This window comes from Macrosteles quadrilineatus, unplaced genomic scaffold (assembly GCF_028750875.1).
Source record: "Macrosteles quadrilineatus isolate MER2022 unplaced genomic scaffold, UCM_ALF_1.0 Scaffold_2__2_contigs__length_208266976, whole genome shotgun sequence".
NCBI classification, from domain to species: domain Eukaryota; kingdom Metazoa; phylum Arthropoda; class Insecta; order Hemiptera; family Cicadellidae; genus Macrosteles; species Macrosteles quadrilineatus.
The window spans coordinates 60,481,575-60,504,001 of NW_026542595.1; the positions used below are offsets into that span (position 1 = coordinate 60,481,575).

General features: G+C 38.6%; 2 protein-coding genes across 2 annotated transcripts; both read right to left on the bottom strand.

Moving 5' to 3' along the window:
- Positions 1–7,779: 7,779 nt before the first annotated feature.
- LOC128984275 (uncharacterized) lies at positions 7,780–9,015 on the bottom strand. Its single transcript, XM_054403579.1, has one exon. It carries the CDS (start codon positions 9,013–9,015, stop codon positions 7,780–7,782), a length of 1,236 nt encoding a protein of 411 aa, XP_054259554.1.
- A 6,375-nt stretch (positions 9,016–15,390) lies between these two features.
- Positions 15,391–17,295, bottom strand: LOC128984277 (uncharacterized). The gene has a single exon (XM_054403580.1). It carries the CDS (start codon positions 17,293–17,295, stop codon positions 15,391–15,393), a length of 1,905 nt encoding a protein of 634 aa, XP_054259555.1.
- Between the last annotated feature and the right edge of the window lie 5,132 nt (positions 17,296–22,427).

Sequence of the window (22,427 nt, forward strand, 5' to 3'; positions counted from 1 at the left end):
TGTTGGACAACTGTTAAGGTGTCCACCAGATCGTAACCGGCATGGTTACCCCTCCAATGCTGGCAAAAAAATAAATACTTAAACTAACGAGGCAGAAATTGTACAAATATTTTGTCCTGAAAATATTACAAAATCGACAGGGAAAAATCATAAGATTGTGTTAATTCTAAACTTTGTTATGTATATAAGCTACAGTGTTTGGTAGATATTTCTATATTGAGGAGTATTAAAACAATCAATTCTACAGTGGTTAACAATATAAGATCAAAACCGATTATTACATGTAAAAACTCGTCTAGTCTAACTTCACGAATGCGTTGTCGATTAGTCTCCAGCTGACAATTGACGCACCGTGATGTAGACGTTTGCCTCTGTAAAACACCCCTGTATTAGAACCCCGAATTTCAAACAGAAATAACAATATTTTCGCCATATATGTAAAAAAAACACAAATGCAGTCATTAAAAATCTTCTCCCATACTCAAGAAATTACACACAGTTGCAAAAAACAAATTCCAACCGTTCCCAATGAGTCTTTTTTGCTCCAGCTGGCAAGCCGCACATCGTGATGCAGATGTTTGACTCTGTGAAACACACCTGTACAAGACTTCAGAGAATTATTTTTCTTACCCAAAAGAATATAATTATTTAAATACAAACGTTTTCAATATTTTTAAGAATCAACCTTTTTCTTTTTTACTGATCAGAATACATGAAAAAATGCCCTTGTGAAGTGAAATTCTCACCGTTACTCCAGATGATGACTGCCACATAGCAATTTGTAGTATAATGTAAGCCATTTTGTAAATACCTGTATACAGGGTGATTTGTACTCAGTGTGACAAAATTTTTTTGGTGTAAGTACAAAGTAAATGAAGTGTGATGATGCATATCAAATGTTCCAAGTCTAAAAATTAGCTTCCCAAAAAATTATTTTATGTTTTTCAAAAATAACCATGTTTTTAAACTTAATACAGCGATTTCTCAATTACCTGTATATGGATTTGAGTAGATGATGTAATTTTCGTGTTCTACATTAAATTTTGAACAAGAATAATAGAAAATGACGGAGGATCAGTTGTAAAAACTCCATTGTAAATAGATTCAAAGATAAAAATTAAGATGTTTGATAACAATTTTAAAAACAATGGTCTATTGCATTTTTCACACCCTGTATACAAGAAAGTGTCGGAATATATTAAAAACAGCGCCATTTTATAAGCTTTCCAACGATATGCTACACTATTGAGGTTTATGTCTGCTTATGTACGCTTTAGTGGTTTGAAGACTACACAGCATGGTGTCTTTAACATTTAAAACATAGAAAGTCGGCATGTATTAAGCAAAAGTTGTATTTTTGATTCAGCTTGAACAGTAAAAACAGTAAAAAAGTTCCCTGTTTTCTGGTATTCAAACCACTAAAACAAACAAAAAAATATCTAAACCTCAATAGTGTAGCATATGGTTGGAAAGCTTATAAAATGGCGCAGTTTTTTACAATTTCCGACACTTTCTTGTATACAGGCTGTGAAAAATGCAATAGACCATTGTTTTTAAAATTTTTATCAAATATCTTAATTTTTATCTTTGAATCTATTTACAATGGAGTTTTTACAACTGATCCTCCGTCATTTTCCATTATTATTGTTCAAAATTTAATGTAGAACACGAAAATGACATTATCTACTCAAATCCATATACACGTAATTGAGAAATCGCTGTATTAAGTTTAAAAACATGGTTATTTTTGAAAAACATAAAATAATTTTTTGGGAAGCTAATTTTTAGACTTGGAGCATTTGATATGCATCATCACACTTCATTTACTTTGTACTTACACCAAAAAAATTTTGTCACGCTGAGTACAAATCACCCTGTATATTGTAGATCTATGTAAGGCATCTTTTAAAAATAATGTGACTTAGCTAATGCAACTTGTTTTGTTAAAATTTTGGCTAAATAAATGATTTGATTTGATTTGATTTGATTTGATGATGTTGAGGGTTGGGGGTGAGCCGAAAGCCATTCGCTGGAGGGTGGTAGAGGCGTTACCCCCGAATAGTCCGGCACCCCATACACCTCTGGATCTGCAGTTGTCAATGTTGTTAAATTGACTACTTCCTCTAAATTTACAACCTCCTCGCAAAGTAGACTTGGCGATGGAGTTGACCTGTCATCATCGATTTCTGGATCAACCTATAAATGACGACAATGATTGAGCTGGAGCTACTTAAAAAGTAAAATTACATTGAGAGTGATAAAAAATAGAGAAAAAGAAATTGCTCATCAAACAAAATAGACCACATAGCAAGTTATTTTTTTAATTGGTCATCAAAGAAATCTACTTTAGTGGCCGTAAGATATTTAGTCAAGGAGTCTAATCTGAATAATGGGTTGTACTGATTTCATAGCAAGATCACTTTAAATATATGGACAGAATCTACTTATCTACTTCAATATTGTTTACTTTCATTACTTATTTTTATTGTAAGGAAAATTTGAACAACCAAGGAAGGGGAGTTTGGTTGTCCACAAGGACGGCCTGTTCGTTACTGATAGGTGTCCGTTAGGTAGTTAAGGGATATGGTAGCTCTGTACATCAGAGCTCACTCCTATGATGTCATAAGGTTGAACGTAATTTCACTCCGATAAAAAAATAAGCCCTATACTATGGTAATGTATCCGATACCGAAATAAACTACGAGACTACCTTGTAAGATAGGTTAGGAAGGATCGGGGTGGACTCCCCGTGGAAGGTGTACGGTTCGTACCAAGGAAATCTTTATCCTCCTCAGACCCAAGCATACATTTTAATTTTTTTTGTTTTTCTTGTATTTGGGCAACAAAAAAATAAAGAAAGACATAATGTTTTTTTTATTTATATTTATTTTTTTATATAAAAAAAAAACATGTAACCCACAGGTTACACTGGGACTCGGGCCCATAAAAATTCAAACACAGAAAAGATTATTAACGTTGAAAGTTTATATTTACATAGCATGGAAGTCTCTAAAACAGTTCCTGTTCGCATTCAAACATAAGAAAACATTACAGGTAGCACATTTCACTCGGCATTTAGGTGACTTGCAGCCGGGGAGTCTGCACCGAGAAGGCTTTGCATCTGGAGGTAGCACGGGTAGATGAAGAACATTCTTTGTTCTCAAAGAGTGATGTGGAAGTGGCGTAACCCTTGCAGGTCTTGCAGGTGGGTCGTCTGCGTCCTCTTCTGCTGACATGGCGTCTTGTTCTTCCGGCATTGTGTTTAGTAACTGATATGCCAGATCAGTCCGAAAATCCAAAAAATCAAACCTCTCTTTCCGCGGAGTGTTGTCAGCTTCATCTGCACGCCTTCTTTCTAGCCAACCTGCAGCGGCAACGAAGTCAATCAAGTGGAAGCTTAGTCTGACTGCCCACTTTTTAGTACGGGCTGAAATCCTGTAATATGTGTGACGCTCGCGTCACAGCTGAGCCGCGATCAACCGGTTCAATCCGCTTTAGTCGCGAACACTGGAGGGAGTAGGGAAGGGGTAGAAGTCGTTGCCTGTAGCCTCTGGAGTGTTCACATCGTCGAGGAACGGGAATGAGATCGATAAGTTATAGTGTTAAACTAAATCATTAGTTATTTATTAATCATGTTCTAATTCTTTTCAGTACGGGTGGGGGGGTACTAAGGGGTTAGGGATTCTATCATTAATAAAATATGATTTATATTATGTAAACTGAGTTAGCAATACCTTTCGGGGGGGGGGGGGTTTAGCTTATTCATATTTATTTGTATAATTGGTAGAATGCATTACTAAATTTAAATCATCAAAATTGCTGTGATATAGATGTAGCTTGGCTCAGTTATTTAGTTAAGTAAAATAAAATATCTTAGAATTGTAGCACGCACAGGAAATCTCTATTTTTAATTGAGCCTCAAATCGATCCTATGAGCCCAGAACCGCTACATATGATACCATTCGGTCTAGCATATCTACACCTCCCATGCTTTCGTTGTACAGTTTTACAATTCGTGGTCTCCTATCTTCCACATATTGTTTAGACTTTTGCTGTTTCGGTTCCATCGACAGTTGAAATCAACAGCACAGGTTTGTTGTCAAACCATTTTACAATAATGAACATCCGTCCACACTCTCTGACAACCTGACAATAATAGCCACGCCCACCTCCACGTAGTTCGGCAACCGAATAGAGAGAGGCGTTCCATGGCACCTTTTCTAAAGTTATAGTACCAGTAGCTTTTAATCCCCTGATTTGAAGTTCATCAAAGAGGTCTACAGAGGTGAAAAATCTATCCATGTAGATGGTTACTCCTTCAGGAAGATTTTCCGTCAATCTCACAATAACTTTGCCAGCTACCTCCAAATTTGGATACTGCAAATCCGCATCAGGTGGTAAAATCGAATCGCCCTTTCCCTCATACAAGGAAAAGTCAAGGGGAACACCATCAGGGGCACAAGCCACGTATTTTTTCAGGCCACAAGGGTTGGGTTTCCCTTTGATATGTTGTCTCATTTTGACATGTCCCCAAAAAGGGATCATTTGTTCGTCCATGGATACCATTGGGCCCCTTGGATTTCTCAAGCAGCCTGCTCTTACAGAGTTAATGACAGGAGCCACTTTCCAGTTCTTATTGGATCTTTTCTCGTCAACAGTTACGGAGGCGTAGTCTCTACATCTCAAATGATTCCTAATAATCATTAATGGGTAAAGTTGAGAGCGCGCAATAGAGTTGGAGTTATTTGAAGGTCAAACGTGTTGTCTGGGTCAGAGGAAATAAGCAACAATAGCATCAGATAACAGTGGTCAGACGAGGTTGGGGGAAATTTACAGTCGTAGATCTAAATATTGTCAGCTCAAGGGTTAGAATAAATGATAATATCCCTTCGTTTAAATAAACAATTATCAACGAATTGTTTTAAAAGGAAGGTATTGCGTAAGGCTAAAAAGGTGCACGGTCAAATTACACCAAACAACGAGTCAAACAGGCGCGGACACATGTCTTCCATTCATTTTAAAATATCATTTGAAAGAGTATATAAATATAGTCTGATAATGTGTGTTAACAAGTCAAAATGAATATCTTTAGGAAATAAGCAAACCATTAGTCAAGTTAGTTTTATTTCATAGTAATTAGTAATAGTAGTTTCCATCCATATATCAATAGTTTCCTCACACCAAATTCACATTTAATGTTAGGTAGTTAAGGGTAGACCGCGAAATCTTATTTTCCGAACCACTAGGGCATATATCGGTAATAATAATAAAAAAAAATAAAAAAAAAAAAATAAAGAATTATATAAATAAAAATTATAAAGGAAGAAATCCAACCAATACAATGATTAATGATTAATCAAGAATAGAAGACAGTCGGCAATAAAGACATTTGTGAATACAAGAACTGCATCTTCATCAAGTATCCCATTCATCAAGCTGTAGATCTTCGTCAGACAACTGAGTAGTCTCCACATCTTGCCAGAACCATCATCATCAACATAGATAATATGAATAATCGCACTATCTCCATCACCAGGATCATCACCGCCACAGTGAGATGCTTTAGTCCATATGTTGCATATCATGTTGCAAAAACCTGTTCAAAACTATCAAGGGTGGTTAACATGTTAAGATGTCTGACAAGTAAGCTTCCATGTAAATATCTTCGATCATGTTATTTTGCTTTCTTTCAAAGTTTGTTGCTTTATGGTTTGTTGTATTGGGGTAATAGCTCAAAAGTTGAGGATGTGTTAAAGGTTAAAAAAAAAGCTGTTAGGATCTTGGCAAACGCAGTTTCTCCAGAGCACTGTATACCACTGTTTACCACTGTTTAAACAACTTAAAATTCCCACTGTTGTAAATATGTATATTTTTATTTGTCTAGTCTATGTGAAACGTAGTTATAAAAATCTTACGCTGTCAAATCAGGTCTATGACCACTTTACCAGGACAAGTCACAAAATATTTATTGATAGATTTAGGCTTAGTAAAACCTCAAAATCATTTTAAGTCATGAGTGTTAGGCTGTTTAACAAACTACCTCCTAAAGGACAAACAGCAAAACAAGAAATTTTTAGTAAAACTGTTTTTGACTGGCTTGTAGAAAATCCATTCTACCATGTTGATGAGTTTTAAAATATGTCATTGCACGACTCAATTCTGTGTTTAAAGTAGTAAGTTAATTTTGACAATCATGTTGAATATGACTTAATTTAGGCTATTTTAAATGTGACACTGTCTATTACATGTATTATGTTTAACGACAATAAAAGATTCTATTCTATTCTATTCTATTATATTCTATTCTATGCATCTATACAACTCAATAGAGTAGCAGCTTCAGCGACATATCTCTAGCTCAATAGTAGCAGCTTCAGTGAGAACGTCATACAAGACATTTTTATGAACAGTCCCGAATAGAGTAAGGAAAATACGACTGAATGGTATAAAGTACAGTAGTAAAAAAACGTCATGGCAGGATCATCAAACTAGAACTCTCAGGCATGACAGAAGAAAATCATATTTACTCAGCTACAGCAGTACCAAGAAATAATATTAAAAAAAATATATAAAAAAATATTACCGATATACTCCCGCCAAAACATTTAGCTTACTTTTAATTAGTTTAAATTAATATAAGTTAGGGACATCAACAAGTTCATAAGTTATAAAAAAAAAGATAAAAAAGGATATTTCTGCAAGTAGGGAACAAATAGTTTTTATGCTAAGTAATCAGACGCACATTATCAAGACACAGTCAATGTAGCATTAAGGAAGACATTGACACAACTCAAACATCCGAAAAGCACCAAAGCCCTCACAAGTACAGTGGTGACCGTCGCTCTGGCCCGCCGCTGGAATGCCCATAAGCACCACGGAGCCACGCCGTGACGCACCGCACTGGAAAACGCGAATTCAAACGGCACCACCACTGTCACCGAGTACCCAATGTCCGGCGCGACCACCAAGGGTGGCACCACCTAAAACCCTACCTTCCCACCTTACCAAAAAATTTTTTTTCAAGCCGGGGAGGTTGGGTTAAATATTTATGGGAGGAATAATCTCAAAATTTGGCAAAGTGGTCGAAGTTAAAATAATAAATTCAAAATTCCCAATGGTATAAAGTCGACACACTACCTTATTTCCTGGTACTAATTCAGTCACAAGACACTAGTACACTATCACTTGTAACTTAAAACTCGTAACTTATAACTCGAACTTCGATTGACTTCGCGAGCGTAAGACGAACTGTCATCCTGAGGGCGTCGCGGCAGTTTTGTTAGGATCGACGATCCTAGGCGCATGAGTAGTAGGGAAAAGCCGGTTCTGGATCAACCCCGACAGACCAGGGATTCTCATCTGTTTACTCTTCCACTCATCGAAAAGTTGTTTCTGCACCAACCTCCAGTAGACTAGAGATTTGCCCATTTTCAAGCCCCCTCCCTTCCAGCCAGTAGAGTATATATGTTCGTCATACTCTGGGACCCAATATAGACCCTTATGGGAGTCAAAATTGGGAGGTAACGAAGACCCACCACCACTTTCCCTAGTAGTATATATATCTGTGTCCTACTCCCGGAGTTTATATGGGCTCTTATGGGAATACCTTACAACAAAATCCGGAGGTGTCCTCCAACCCCACACATGAAGTATGTATGTTTGTCCTGTGCTGGGGTTGAATAAAGACCTTATGGGGACAAACTCAACCCTTGTCTCATCACTCTGGGGCAAAAATAATATTTTTTTGTTTTTATTTTCTTACAGTGATCTAGAAATTGTTTATAGTTGTCTAATGATGTTTCTCGAAATGTCATAACTGAATCCAGTTTCAGAGACCACGACTACGTATGCTGTTGTTCCGGCATCGGCTTGCGCGGTCGCGATAGCATTTACAAAATCTAACTCAATCTGGATGTCACTTCTCGAGCGATCTGTGCTCATTGGGTGGAGATGAGTGTCTATCACCAACAATGGATAATCATTCTTGAACTCTGAAGGAGATACAAACACATTGGTGTCTCCAAAGTTCACCAGACGATATCTGACCAACTGTTCGTATAACAGTCTCCATTTGCCTTCAGTGATGTGTATGTTCTGCATTTCTTGAGGATAACGTTCTCCGTTTATTTTCACTGCGACATTTTTTATGTTGCAACTATCAAAACGGGAGGGAATTTTCTTCTGGTCATTCCAACGGCTAGTTTGCAACCCCACAATGACAAATTTCGGGTTGTATACATTTCTATAAACGTTAGTGATATCGAAGTTGAACGAGGCCCCGAAAACACCTTTTTTCTCAATACACTGCCACTGGTAATAGTTGTATACCAATTTGCTATGATCACTCAAACGCGTCAACCCATCGATCAATTGAATCTTGCTGGTGGCCGTATACTCGACTAACGGAACTCGAAGAACGAAAGATTTGATTTCGACTTTTCCATCCTCTGGTATCGTGTCTGTTGCGGCTGATCCTTTCCAAACGAATAGTGCATCGTTATCTTCAGCACGAGTGAATACGACTTCGAATCCGCCTTTGTACATAGGATACCGTAGATGATCGAAGAAGCCGAGACCGAGGTGTGCAAGGGTACCGATTACTTCGAAGTTGCCTCCACCAGTGAACGTGGATACGAAACCACAATTTCCTAGAGAGTTCTTGTTCGAACTGGAATAGTTGAGGATTCCCTTGACCGTGCTTGTGACACCAGGATAGTCGACAGTGTCGATTGTGGTGTTGTGTTTTTTGAGTTCGATTCGAGTAAACAGAAACGGTACGAAATTGTCGATGAGTTTAATGTTTGTTTTATCGGAATAAGCAGCCCCGTCAGATTTCTTGACGACTTTACCACAAATGTGAAATTGTATTCCTGAATCGTAAAATGTGTCACCGTGATCGAGTTTAAAAACCGTGTAATTATTTGGAGTGTTGAAATTGAGTTCAGACACCGGCATGACAGAGCGGTATTCGCTCTTCACCACACCGCTTGAAAACTGATTGTATGTAGCATCCATTTGTGTTGGTTACTTAATATAGGTTGAAAAAAATATACTATGTTAACATTACGATTTTACTCTTTAGGCCTCATGCTCAGTAGCGAACTCAAGAGCTGTGTATTAAATCCGTGATTACGTTCGTGTTCTTCGAGGAATTCCTGGGACACGTTTTGATACTTTATGATGTAGTACCAATCTACGTTGCCTGCAAAATCGTGTATGAATGATTCAGACAGTGTTTGATATTTGCTGACCACATACCAACACTCGTTAAAGTTGATAGCCATTTCCCGGAGGAAGCTCTCATCGAACTTTGTCCTCTTCAGTACGGCATACCAGTTTACGCGATGGAAATACGTGCGTAACATGTCGATTCTGAAATCGTAGTTTTCGGATAGGAGACCCCAGTCGAGCTCCTTAGCGTACTTCATAACGAACTCGTCTGTGAGAACACCCTTAGGTGCTTTCGCTTCCCGAGAAAGAATCGTCCATGCGTTTTCCATGTTGTACTCTTTCTCTCACTTATATACATACAGACGTTCCTAGGCCGAGACCGAGTTTGCGTTTCATCCACATTGCACCGGTGGTACCGAGTGCGACAGCGCGTTCGTTTAGATCGGCGTCAGAAGACGTGACCCTATTCCAAGCAGCGTCTTGCAATTTCTTATCTGCCACCCATCGGTCTTCGGCACGCCTATGATCCCGATACCATATGTCATGTTTCTTGCACGCCTCGTCTAAGGGGTTGACTCCTTTGTCACCACGAGCCAGGCGATCAGATAGCTTCGTACCAGGTCCGCAATAATTGTACGTATCAAGATTCCAACTACGTGGAGCGTGTAGCTCAAATGGTAAACTGTTGATTAAGTTGTTTAACAACCCCGATCCTTGAATAGCGTGTTCAGGTAACGCTGACAGACAGCGTATGAGATACTTCAATCCGTTTGGTCGTTCGATTAGCTCCTGCATGCGGTCGTATATAAATTTCACGACTGATAGCTTCTCGTTGTGAAAGTTATTGTTTTCAGCAGCCTCCTCAGCGTGTATGAAATTGAGCCGACTGATCAATTCGTTTAAATCCTTTATGTACCGATATTCGATTGGTGTTTTGTCATCGTACCGTTTCAACCCAGACCCAACTGTCTCTGTGGGTGTTGATGTAATTGGGGTTGTGGGTTTATTCATCTCATCCCAAATGGGTTTGATCATCTGTTTCCACTTTTGACCCTGACTTGATTTCGGTCGTCTAGTCGAGGGATCGTTCTTTTGATACAACGAGTTGGATGTCAACAGAATTTCCTTGTATGAATTCCAATCGTCAGATGTGTACTCATCAGACTTAACAAAACCTTTATTCGTCAAGAGTTTCCAAAGACCTTCACTGCCGACAAAACTTTTACCTGACATCACTATATCATCGTAATTAAAGGTGATTGGTTCTGATCCAATTTTCAAACGTTCACTCGTCACATCATAATAAATACCAAACTGTGAATCACTTGCACGAGGTAAGTATCTCACACCAACACTGCCCAAATTGATTACATTTGAGTCCACCAACTGTCTGATTGATTTGTTCTGAACGTTTTCAGTTTCCACTTCATCTTCGTTATCGAAGGGAATTTGTTTACGATCTGGTGTACTGTATACTCTTGGTCTAAAGCGAGCAACCATTTGATTGCATTTTTGCTTTTTCAACCACTCCTTTGTCTTTTGTTCTAATAGATCATCTTTTTCTTTTTTCTCTTTTATTGCATCGGTAATGGTTTGATATTTCTTTTCCCTTTCTCGTTGTTCCTCTCTTTCTAAAATGTGTACGTTAGCAAATTGTTGTTGAAGTCTATTTTTTACATTTTCTAGTTGCTTTGCCTTGGTGACAGTCAACGGTTGTTTTTGGACATCTCTTGTAATGATTGTGGTGGATGGACTTTTTGTTGGAGACGATACAACTGATATCTCTTTAAGTTTTTGTTCACGTTGTTTTTGCTCTTCCAATTCAGCGTCATGAAACTTTTTCATCAGGTTACTCTCGATAGCTTCAAGTCGCTTAGCAGCTTTTGCATCCATCATAACCTGTGTTCACTTATATTATACAACGTCAGAAAAAACGACATATATCGTTTCTAGTATAAAATTGGCATATCGTCGAAAAACGACATTTCAATCAAAAAACGTGATATAACGTTTCTAGTCTAAAAACGACATATCGATCGAAAAACGACATTTCAATCAAAAAACGTGATATAACGTTTCTAGTATAAAAACGACATATCCATCAAAAAACGATATTTCATTCAAAAAACGTGATATAACGTTTCTAGTATAAAAACGACATTTCAATCAAAAAACGTTATATATCATTTCTAGCTTAAGATGTGACATTTCACATTGACGTTGTAAATATCGTTTTCTTCAGCATGCATTTATATTTTCCAGAGTGTGCTTTTTTAGTGGTATTGATGGTTACAAATCCATGTTGTTCCTGCCAACACCGACGACAGAGCTTTTCAAACTCAGATAACGACATATCGGAACCGACAAAATCCTCATGAATACGTGTCATGTAATGCTTGTTTTGTGTAAACACACACAGCAGATTTAGGTTGTTACGGATTACTTGCATATCGACACGACCATAGCTCTGACTCAGGTATATACATGATATATTTTTGTGACGACCTCTGATGTAATAGTCTTTGATTTTTGATTGCTCATCAAGTAAACAGTCATCAAACACAACCAGTGAATTTGGTTTGCATTCATCCAATGGAACCAAGTCGGAACAATCAGAGAAGAAGAACGCAATTTTGCAGCCGAGGTTTTTCTGCACTCTTTCATAGTGTTTTTGTAGATCATGGTACGCTGGTTGTTCTATTGATCGACTGAACACGTAGAGATGTTTAAAAGTGATACCATCTTTGTTGTATATGAGATTAAGCAGTAAATTCGTTTTCCCACACCCTGATGGACCAACGATCAAGCAACGAAGTGGTTTTGGGAAGACACCACCTTCCACCCTTTCACCATCTCTATAGTAGACGTTTATTTCCATTGCCTTTACTTATAATACCACTTGGTTGGTTTCATAGGAAACTCCTTGACAGCCTAATGTCTCGCTCTGTTTATTTAAACATCGACTGTTGTTGCTCTAGACCTACCAATCAAAGTTTCTACTCGGTGTAGACGTTTAGACAGCTCTAGAAGTTCAATTCCGTTAATGGCGTCATATGCACTGTTGCTGCGACTGATGCCACAGATCTTTCTACCTCCTTTGATCTGAATACAGTCTTTTGTGACTTCGAGACCTTTTAAAATACCATCAACTTTATCATTTACTTCTTCAAGCTGTTCTTTAACAACCACATCAGTCTTATCTATAGCTTTTGCAACTTTTACTATCCTTTTGTTCTTGGCACTAATATAATGTTTCTCGAACCCGACTTGTTTGTTTATAATGGAGGTCAGATCCTTTTTTAACTTATCAAACATGTTATCTACCTGAGAAATAAATTCTCTTTTCATGTTACTGATCTTTGAATCTGTATCGTGACTGCAAGTGAATTCCAACGATGAAAGTTTTTCATTTAACTTATCCGTTGAAATGCTATTTTGGTTAGCACTGCTGTCAGCCAGTTCTTCTCCGAACCGATCGAATTTAAATATAGACATCATGATGCTCTTATAATGATACCAAGTCCAAGTACACCAGGTTTTCATCATTACTATTGAGTATCGGGTTGTTATTTTGATCAAGTATGTTGATTGTTATGCAGTGAATTGTCCTCAACCCTGGTTTCAAATCAACATATAACCTTTCCTTCGGTTGTTCAGATATCTTATACCCATGTGGAACTTGAGGGAAGAACGTGTATAGCAGTTCAGTTTCCGCATGTTTGTGATCATGTGTGTCATGGTTGACGAGACTGTTATGCGCTATATTGCAGTGTATCTCAATAGTATCTACTGCCCTCAACTTTGGAGGTCTTTTTCCTGTCACTGTTTGATTCTCAACATAGTATGAGCTACTGTCGGCTCTCTTCTGTTTTTCTTTTGTTGGAGGATCAAAACCAAACAACTTGCAGCATGCTTGATCCATATAGAACTTCAATGGTGAGTACACAGAAAGAAAATCACCATTTTTACTCAGTCTAAATTTAGTAGGATCAATGTTCAGATTCAAGGATTTTATGTAGTCCTTTGCAGTAACTTCCATAGACTCAATCGTCCAGTAACCTCTTGTGAAAGTGAGAGGATTCGGTATTGCATGGATGTCACTATCCCAGAAGAAAATATTCGCTTCATCACGGACGTTGTAAATATTGTTGTCTGTAAAAAACGCAACAAGTGCCATACGATGCTTCACGTTTTCCTCCAGATGGATTGGGTGTTCCAAGTGGAGAGTGACGCGAGAGCTTGTACCTCTAAGTTTTATTAGTGGCATGGTACACTTATAATTTGCTCCACCAAGATTGCCACGAGTATTTCTCATCTCTTAAAGTGTTTATGATCGAGTTCCAATTTGTATCATCGTTTGAACATTGCTTCAGAACTTCAAGGCAGAGATGACCGCAAATAGGAGGGTCTTCAAACTCCTGTACTCGCATATCATTATAAAGCAAATCACGCTCGCCTAAATACTTCACAAGTTCAATTGGTGGTGGAGCGTTGCCAAATGAATCGAAATACAGCTTTTTACCATTATGCATTTTGATATAACAGGTCCAGTGTGTACCATTCGAGTCCAAGTCACCGAGATTCAAAATACCACATTCCATTTCCCATGGGGATTCTGGCAAAACTTCACGCATGAAAACACCTCGAAATCCTTTCAATCCCAACACTTTGGCCCATCGTTCGAGGTCACCAAGCGTTAAGGGGCTTATGCGTTTTTTTGTAATAGTAAAGCATCCAATTTCCTGTTGATGCATCTTTTCAAACCAGCACCCTTAGGATCCTTGTCTATTATCGTGTCCAACTCATTGTCAATCAAATGCTTCAACCATGGAATAAACCTTTCCTTCAGCATCGGTGCTAGGTGTCTTCTGACAACAGGTGAGATGAAACGTTTTCCACCAGGAACGGCACCCTCCACAAATTCCAATACTTCTTTCAGCAGGCCTCCCTGTTTATTTTTCAATAGCTGGTCGTAGCTGAGGTTCAGCCGAATGCCTGTTTGGTTTCGTCTAGCTTTCTCAATAGCCTTATGCTGGACACTGTCTAACAGGATATGGTCCGTTCCACTACGACCTATGTCGTCACTTGTCAGTCCAATTATAGCACTCCTCCGTTTCTTATAGGCGATACGAAGCTTACGTTTCTGCCCTTCAGAAAGACGAATGGTGTGCCTGTGCAATTCACTCATGTTGTGCTTATATCACTATAAGTACTCTTATTATAAGCTCGAAATGGTATACGTATTTTATTGTGCCAAGTGTAAAAGGAAAACCACTTCGACCGATGTGGAACGTATTAAGACGGTTAACAACAAGTGGCGGTTAAGAGGCCGATGTGTTAAATGCTTACGCGAGAAGAGCACGTTCACAAAAGCGCCTGTATCAGGAATCACTGATGTCAAATTTGAAGAGGCACAAGAGCTTCATCGACCAGTAACAAAAAAGTTTCCAAAACGTAAAATCGTCACTCTCTACATAGACGACCTGTGGGCTGCTGACTTGGTTATAATGGACAAGTTCTTCCGGGAAAACGATGGATATAAATATATGCTAAATGTGATTGATACATTTTCCAAGTATGCATGGTCCGAACCATTACTCAGGAAGAGCGGTGTCGAAGTGACAAACGCGTTTGAAGTCATCATACGAAGAGCTAAGGGCAATGGTCACAAAGCACCTAACCTATTACACACTGATAAGGGTAGAGAATTCGTCAACAAGAATTTTAAATGTCTTCTTGCCAAACATGGTATAAAGATGTATCATACGGAGAATGAAGAAAAGAGCTCCATAGTTGAAAGGTTCAATCGCACACTCAATGAACGAATGAAAGTGCATTTTGAAGCTAGGGGGTCATTCCGTTGGATAGACATACTACAGGGCCTGTTGAGTAAGTACAACACAAGTGTACACTCCACCATTCGCATGAGACCGGTCGATGTGACTGTGAAAGTCGAGCCAGAAATTCGTAGCTTGTACCTCGATCAATTTCGATCAGTGAAACGTCCACGACCTAAACTGAGAATTGGCGATCGAGTGAGAATAGTAGCAAAGAAAGATACGTTTGCCAACAAGTACGCTCGAAACTGGCGAACAGAGATTTTCACAATTTCTCACATTCAGTCTACAGCACCGGTAACATACAGAATCATCGATGGTAACGGAGAAGAGATCCTGGGTTCGTTTTATGAAAAGGAATTACAAAAGAGTAATTTCTAAGTTAATGGTTTATTGAATAGTGACCCCAGGGGAGGGAATGAATTCCATCATCTAAAATGTATCGTTTATCATCTTGGTTTGACAACACTACTTTATTAAGTGCTATGGTGTAGAGGTCGTGACTGAAACTTCTAATCATATTTATGGTTTTAGTGGTTTCCAAACCTTCAAACAAGCATTTTTTGTAGTCGTCAAATGTTATTTCCTTCTCGGTGACTGACTTTTTGACTCCTTTTGACTTTTTGCATACACTACCATCCTCGACTTCATGAGCATACATCTTAGATCTTAGAGCAATCTGTTCTCGCATAATCCTCCCACTCAGTTCATCTTTCATTTTACCAAGAACCTTTTTGTTGACTCTAGGCATCCCATACGGATTGTTCTCAGGGTAGTCACTTGTATCAAAGTAATCTATCATGGTTTTCATATCCTGGTAAAAATCAGAGGTGGCAATGGCATATTTCAAGGAATCAGTGTCTGTATACTGCAATCGTGCTTTGTCACCGTACTTTGATTTAATCACATTATAGTGAAAATCGTATATTAGAGTCTTTGAAACATCTAATACACTCATACCAACATATATAGGTTTATTAAACAGGAGTTTTGTCCTTTTCATGTGCACAGCAGAGAGATTTTCAGCAAATATTGTACGATCCTTGAATGTAGGTTGAGCAATCCATTTGACAATTTGTTTTTCCTTTGTCGCCAATCGCACATCCACTCTGTTACGTATGTTCTCCATTGTCTTCCCAAACACACCATTATTCATCAGTTTGTAAAACTCCTTTTCAAAATCGTTCTTTGCCTGAGTTCTCAGTTTTGTATTCAGGTCAATATAAGTAGCTATCCAGTTTGATTGCCTAAAGGAAATGACTCTATGGATCTTCTTCAGTTTCAATCCAAGCTTAAGGTACAGCTTGAGATTCCTGTAATGAACAACATACTTCTCTTTGTCATAAAGTGTTGTCAATAGTTTAACCTCTTTTCCTCCTGGTGGTACTCTCTGCTCCGGGGCAAGAGGAAGATCGGAATGCAAATCGTGGGTATCTTTAGGATATTCCAAATCCACTTCAAGTATATACCCCGTGTCGGCATCGTCAGGGATTTCGGTGACATCGATGTTTGTATCACACCATTTGAAATCTCCATACGGCATGTGTTGAACCATTGCCCATCCATATAGGTTATTTGCATCTAAGTATACCAGATACTCAGTTGGTTTGCTCGAATCGTAATCATTCATGTAGGGGTTATTGGCTTTAGCATGGCGATTAGAACTTTGCGATACACCACCTCTAATTCCCTTCTCAATCATAAGTAGCATATCGTAATCTGAAATAAGTTCCAGTTCAACGTTCGTTGTTTTTAGCATAGCACTCCAAGCAAGACCAGGTGTGGTGAAAAACCATGCAGGATCTAGTTTGTACGTTGACATACACACATTACGGAAGTTCTCCATAACGTCAGCTAGTAGGAGGACATCTGATTTGTTGTACATCAATGTGTACTCTTTCATATCCTTCATTTTAAATGAATCCCACACTCTTTTAGCATGTTCATAATCTTTAGGGTCAACATCTGTTTTAGTGAGTATGTTGTAGAATTCTTCCTGCTTAGGTAGATGAGTTAGCTCATATTTGTCCTCACTGTCCATGTAATCATATGGGTAAATACCTTTTCTCAAAACCAGGTTCAACTCGGATTCATTGAAGTATTTAGCAGTATGTGTAAACTGATCTTTCTGAAGGTTTTTGGTGAGTGCATCAAGGCTACTGGACATAAACTTGAACGAATCCAAGAACCTCAGTTCGATCATGTTCTGCCTTTTAACTGTATATGATATGTAACGTTCTTCATTGTTTGGGATCACCTCTATTTCCTCATCATTCATACCCAGCATTTTAATAAACAAATGTGTGTCCTAGCCCGAGAGGTTGTGAATGAAGACAGGAATGAACTTGGGTTTCCTGTACAGAATGTTGCATTTGTTGTGTGCAACTCCTCTGAATTGTCCTGTCAAATGGTCATGATCAAGGACCCTATCATCTTCTAAAGGTTTTTCACAAATATGGCATGTTGTTGAGTTTGATATAATACGCTGGTCATCTACCGTTAAATCCATAGGTTTGATAGCCTCACTAGAATACAAATGTCTTATTTTTTCAGACTCCATCTCAAGTTGTTCCACAAAGACCCTTCCAGCATCTGCACCAAAGTATGTGACAGGAGGTTTATAGTCTCCGTCTTTGGAAACGATGTAATATGCAAAACTCATAGCCAAGTGTTTTTGGTAGCTTTGTGTTTGTTCAGTTTTGATGGTTCTGTTGGACTCAAGAAGACATTCAAAGTCTGCATACACCACGAACGGGACTCGCATTGACTTGTTGAAATCATTAAATTTGATGACCGTCCCTTCTTCTGGAAGATTTATTTTTATACTTTCATGTCTGCTGCAATCCTCTCTATGTCTATCCAAACCTTCTTTTGATCCAAAGTGTAACAGACAACGTTTACACAACCATAACATATGATCATGTTTTGATATCTGTGATTGTACAAGTCTAGATAGATTCTTTATGTAACAATAATGGTTTGTGTCTGCAGACTTCAAGTAGAGCAGGTCTATGTGTCTTTCCATCTCCTCGTTAGTGATTCTGAGAGGAACAACTGAATTTTCAATTCCGTGGAGAGTGTAAACATTGACAGAGATATTGGCACGTTTTTCAAACTTTGTAATGTCATCTAATTTCATGGGAAACTCAATGTCTTTGAAAACATCATCAAGTTCATGTTCATAAGCTCTATACATACTTACTCTGTTAACATTATCCTTCGCGGGGTGTAAAGCTGCAAGGATAGACCACATGAAACATTTCTGATCATTATTATTTATGTTTATCACTGCTTTCTTGGATTCTATCTTCTTCGGAAGTTTCATGTAACTAGAGCCCTTAAGAGGTGTGTATTTATTTACTCTGATTTCCAAATCAATGACCTTCATCAAAGTCCAATTAGAGCCAGTTGCTTGGAAGTCTTCAATCTCTGCAAGTATCTTTGCCTTTGCGTCATTGTAATATTCAGAGATGTCTGTTGTTGGATACACAATTTTATTAGTAGTCTTGAAATTCATCAGTTGTTTTATTTTCTTGTCTTGAGCTACTCTCTGAAATTCAGCATGAAAGACAAAGTTGACTTTTATATTGCTTTCCACGACCATTTCTTCAATGTTTTCTTCAACCAAATCTGTGCACATGTTCAAAAACAACGTCGGATCCTTGACATTAGTCTTGTTGTCGATAACAAAAGTTCTGAGTCTTGACTTGAATGCTGTCTCAATTTGTCTTACCTCCAATGACCCACTGTCATCATCACCTGCGTTGTTATCTTCTGGTATCTGTTCAGCTTCACCATTAGTATCATGCTCTACACCAACTTCCGGTGTTGGTGGTAGTGGGCTAATTGGAGATGGTGGGGGAGCAACCAAATCAATCGAACTTTCAGACGTTTCCCCAAGGGTTAGTCCAGGAGGATTGCTCCCAAAGGTAAATGGTGATAGTGGATTATAGGATGGGCTGTCAAGAATATGGAGTGGAGATTGATAAACAGGACTGTTTGGTATATTCAGCTCTGAAGGAGAAGGAATAATGAGCTTAAGAGAAGGTCTCCTGGGTTTCTTCACAACAGAGTGTGGTTCATCAATCATTCCGAAATCAAAATCCTCAATAGCTTCTGCAAACTGTTCGTCTGTCACAAAATCAGTGTATTTTAGAATGTCATCCAATGCATCAATGAGATTTTGATGTGTAATTTCCTCCACAACATTTGGAACATCAGCTGATGTCGATGGGAGTGGGCTCTGAGGGGTCATACGAAGGAATTTGTCAGGTCTCTGCGGTCTAGTAGGTTTTCTCACCATAGCATTCAGATCAACATTGTTCATAATCGGGTGTGGAACATTAACATTCCTTTTAACCTTCGGATATCTCTTGACCAACCGCCTAATATCCAAACTAGACTTTTGAGGTTTTTCAGGACGAAGATGGTGTTTGGAATGCTGAGACCATTCTGACACTTTTACAGGTTTGATACAAATCCTACAAACCTCTACATCGGTTGAACCAACTCGAGGATACACATATTGTTTCACGGGTTCACCACTCGTGGAAGGTACAGCATATTGATTGTTTATAGGTGGAGCAATCGATACAACATTTCTGGAGCTCACACCTGCCATATTTTGAGTTTGTCTCAGCATGCTAATATGACGATCCGACAGTTTATGATGCTTCCATTGAACCGGTAGCATAGAGACTCCACATAGCAAACATGTCTTCATTTTTGGGGCAGTGCTTTCGCGAACATCCACAGGTGGACGACATCGTTTTGATTTCTGATGTCGGGCCAAGTTCGAAGTAGTAACAAGCTTACCACAAGTATCACACTCAATCTTCGACAGACGTCGGGGTTCTGTGACGACGTCAGGTACCAAAGCTGGGTCACCAGCTTGTGTTGCAGCTAGACATTTCTTTGACTTTTGATGTCGTTTAAGATTTGCAACAGACACACTATCTCCACATCGGTCACAAGCTACCTTCACACTGTAACGTGAGCTCTTCTCTTGAGGAGTAGCTTGAACAACCACCATATCAGCTCTTGTCTCTTGTGCGCTTGCGGCGTTAGAGCATTTCTTGGTTTTCTTGTGTCTTCCTAAGTAGGGCTTCGATACACGTACACCGCAGATTGGACACTGCACCTTAGTGTCAACGGGTAAGCTAGAACCAACAATAGGGGAAACACCTTAACCAGCTTCCTCGTCGGTGAGCTCAAACGATCTCACATCGTCATCCGAATCAACAGGCAGAGGTGACACGGAGATAACCATGCTTTCTGGGGTCGTGGTGAAAACCACGCTTTCAGGTGTCGCGGTGAAAACCACGCTTTCTGGGGTCGCAGTGAAAACTGCGTTTTCTGAAGAGGCGTTGGAAAACGAAGTATTGCTGTCCATGGACTGGCACGCTTCCAAATACACATCATCCATTTTCACGGGCGAGTGTTGTCCTATATAGAGTCTGGGCATACACAAAAAAGGGATGAGAAGCAGCAGTGCTTTTTCGATACACGTTCTCTTATAATACTGGAAGAAGCAACCGAGGGTATGAAGAGGACTAGCCTCTTCACTAACAACAGCCAGGGTGTGGGGAGGTATTCACATAAGAGCCCATATAAACTCCGGGAGTAGGACGCACATATATATACTACTTGTCACCACAAGCCAGCTAAGCTGAAGAATGGGCAAATCTCCAGTCTACTGGGGGCTGGTCCAGAAACGGCTTTTCGATGAGTGGAAGAGTAAACAGACGAGAATCCCTGGTCTGTCGGGGTTGATCCAGAACCGGCTTTTCCCTACTACTCGCATGCATCGCTGCCAGCAGAAATAAACGTGCATGTAGCTTTGTGCGCCGTCGCTACAGCCAACAGGTCTTTGCCGGCCTGCCGACTCCTTTCCAATTCGTATTTCTACTTTAAGAGTTACATTTAATATTAATGAAATTTGACTTTATAGTCATCACTACAAAATAAATTAAATATTCTGTAAATAATAACTACAAACATATTACTATAAAATCTTCTTTAATACGATGTGAAACTAAAAAAAAAGGTTACTACGAAAAATAGTTATCAATGAAAAATACTGGCACAGGTGAAATATATACTAAAGTTTAATACTAAAGTGTATACTAAAGTGAAATATATACCGTACCCAATTGGATGGATTCCCCATTGTCATCACATGAACTCGAGGGTATGATTAATGGGGTGGCGCCCTTTTAAAATCAACTTAACAGATAAGGTTAGCTTTAATATTCCTCAAGGCAAACTTTGGCGAATTAAGATTCAGAACCCGCCCTACTCCACTGACTTGACCGGATCGCATGGCAAGTTCTCAAACTTAAAAAGTATTACTGTACTTTGTACTGAATCTATGCCTATGTTTGAGAGTGGATACCTAACCTAGGCCTTAATTAGTAGTAGTACCTTGATCTGGAAAAATGATGGTCCAGTACAACTGGAACTGACAACTGGGTTGTCTTAGGATTAGTCAAACCTAATATTTAAAGAATGATATCTGAGAATAGATGTTTACAGTTAGTAAGAAGTCTCATTATGTTTTTAATGCAATGAACTTAACCCTAGCAGTGGCTAACTTAATCACAGTTTCAATCATAGAGTAAGTTAAAAAATTTAGAGATGTAAACTTCATGTAACGCATGAAAAAAATGTTTTTAATAAAAAAGTTTAAATCAAGACAATTAAGTAAATAAAATTACTAAAAACACATCACCAAGTCACTAAACAATAACCATGTTTTTGAAGTTTCACGGCTGACGACGGCTGATTTCGCTAGTAAATGAACAACTAACTAAGGAGTTAGTTTAATAACTTTATTGGTTTAAGTTAAATCGAAAAGATTAACGAAATTTATTCGAATATAGTTTATTAAGAACTACAAACAAAAATAAGTCTGTGGTACTAGAATCAGATTTTTTAAATTTGTAATAAAAACAAAAAATAGCATGCATTTTTTTAAAGTTGAGTATGAGTCCTCAACTTCGTTTCGTCCAATATTAGACTTAAATGGAAAAATTCCATTGACTTCAAAACATTTGCAAATATTTCTGTTAATGAAGGCTGTTAGTGGATAGGCCTTACCAACTATAAAAAAAATAGTTCTGCCACATCATAGATGGAAGTCGTACAGCCAGGATGTGACAGCACCCATTCATCAGTAGCAGTGCTGTAATACTTCTTGAATGGCCCAAACACAGTTTTATCTAATGGCTGTAACTTATGGCTTGTATGGGGAGGGAACGTAAGAAGAACAATGCCATTCTCTTTAGCTAGTGTGAGAGAATCAAGTGAAATATGGCTTTCGTGATTATCCATAATAATGAGGACCATATTTTTCTTTGAACACTTGACGTGTTTTATGAAGTGTTTCAAAAATAGAGTGAAATTGTCTTCCGTCATCCA

Coding starts and splice junctions, on each gene's coding strand:
- LOC128984275 (XM_054403579.1), bottom strand. CDS start 9,015: ATGGATGCTACATACAATCAGTTTTCAAGCGGTGTGGTGAAGAGCGAA.
- LOC128984277 (XM_054403580.1), bottom strand. CDS start 17,295: ATGCTGGGTATGAATGATGAGGAAATAGAGGTGATCCCAAACAATGAA.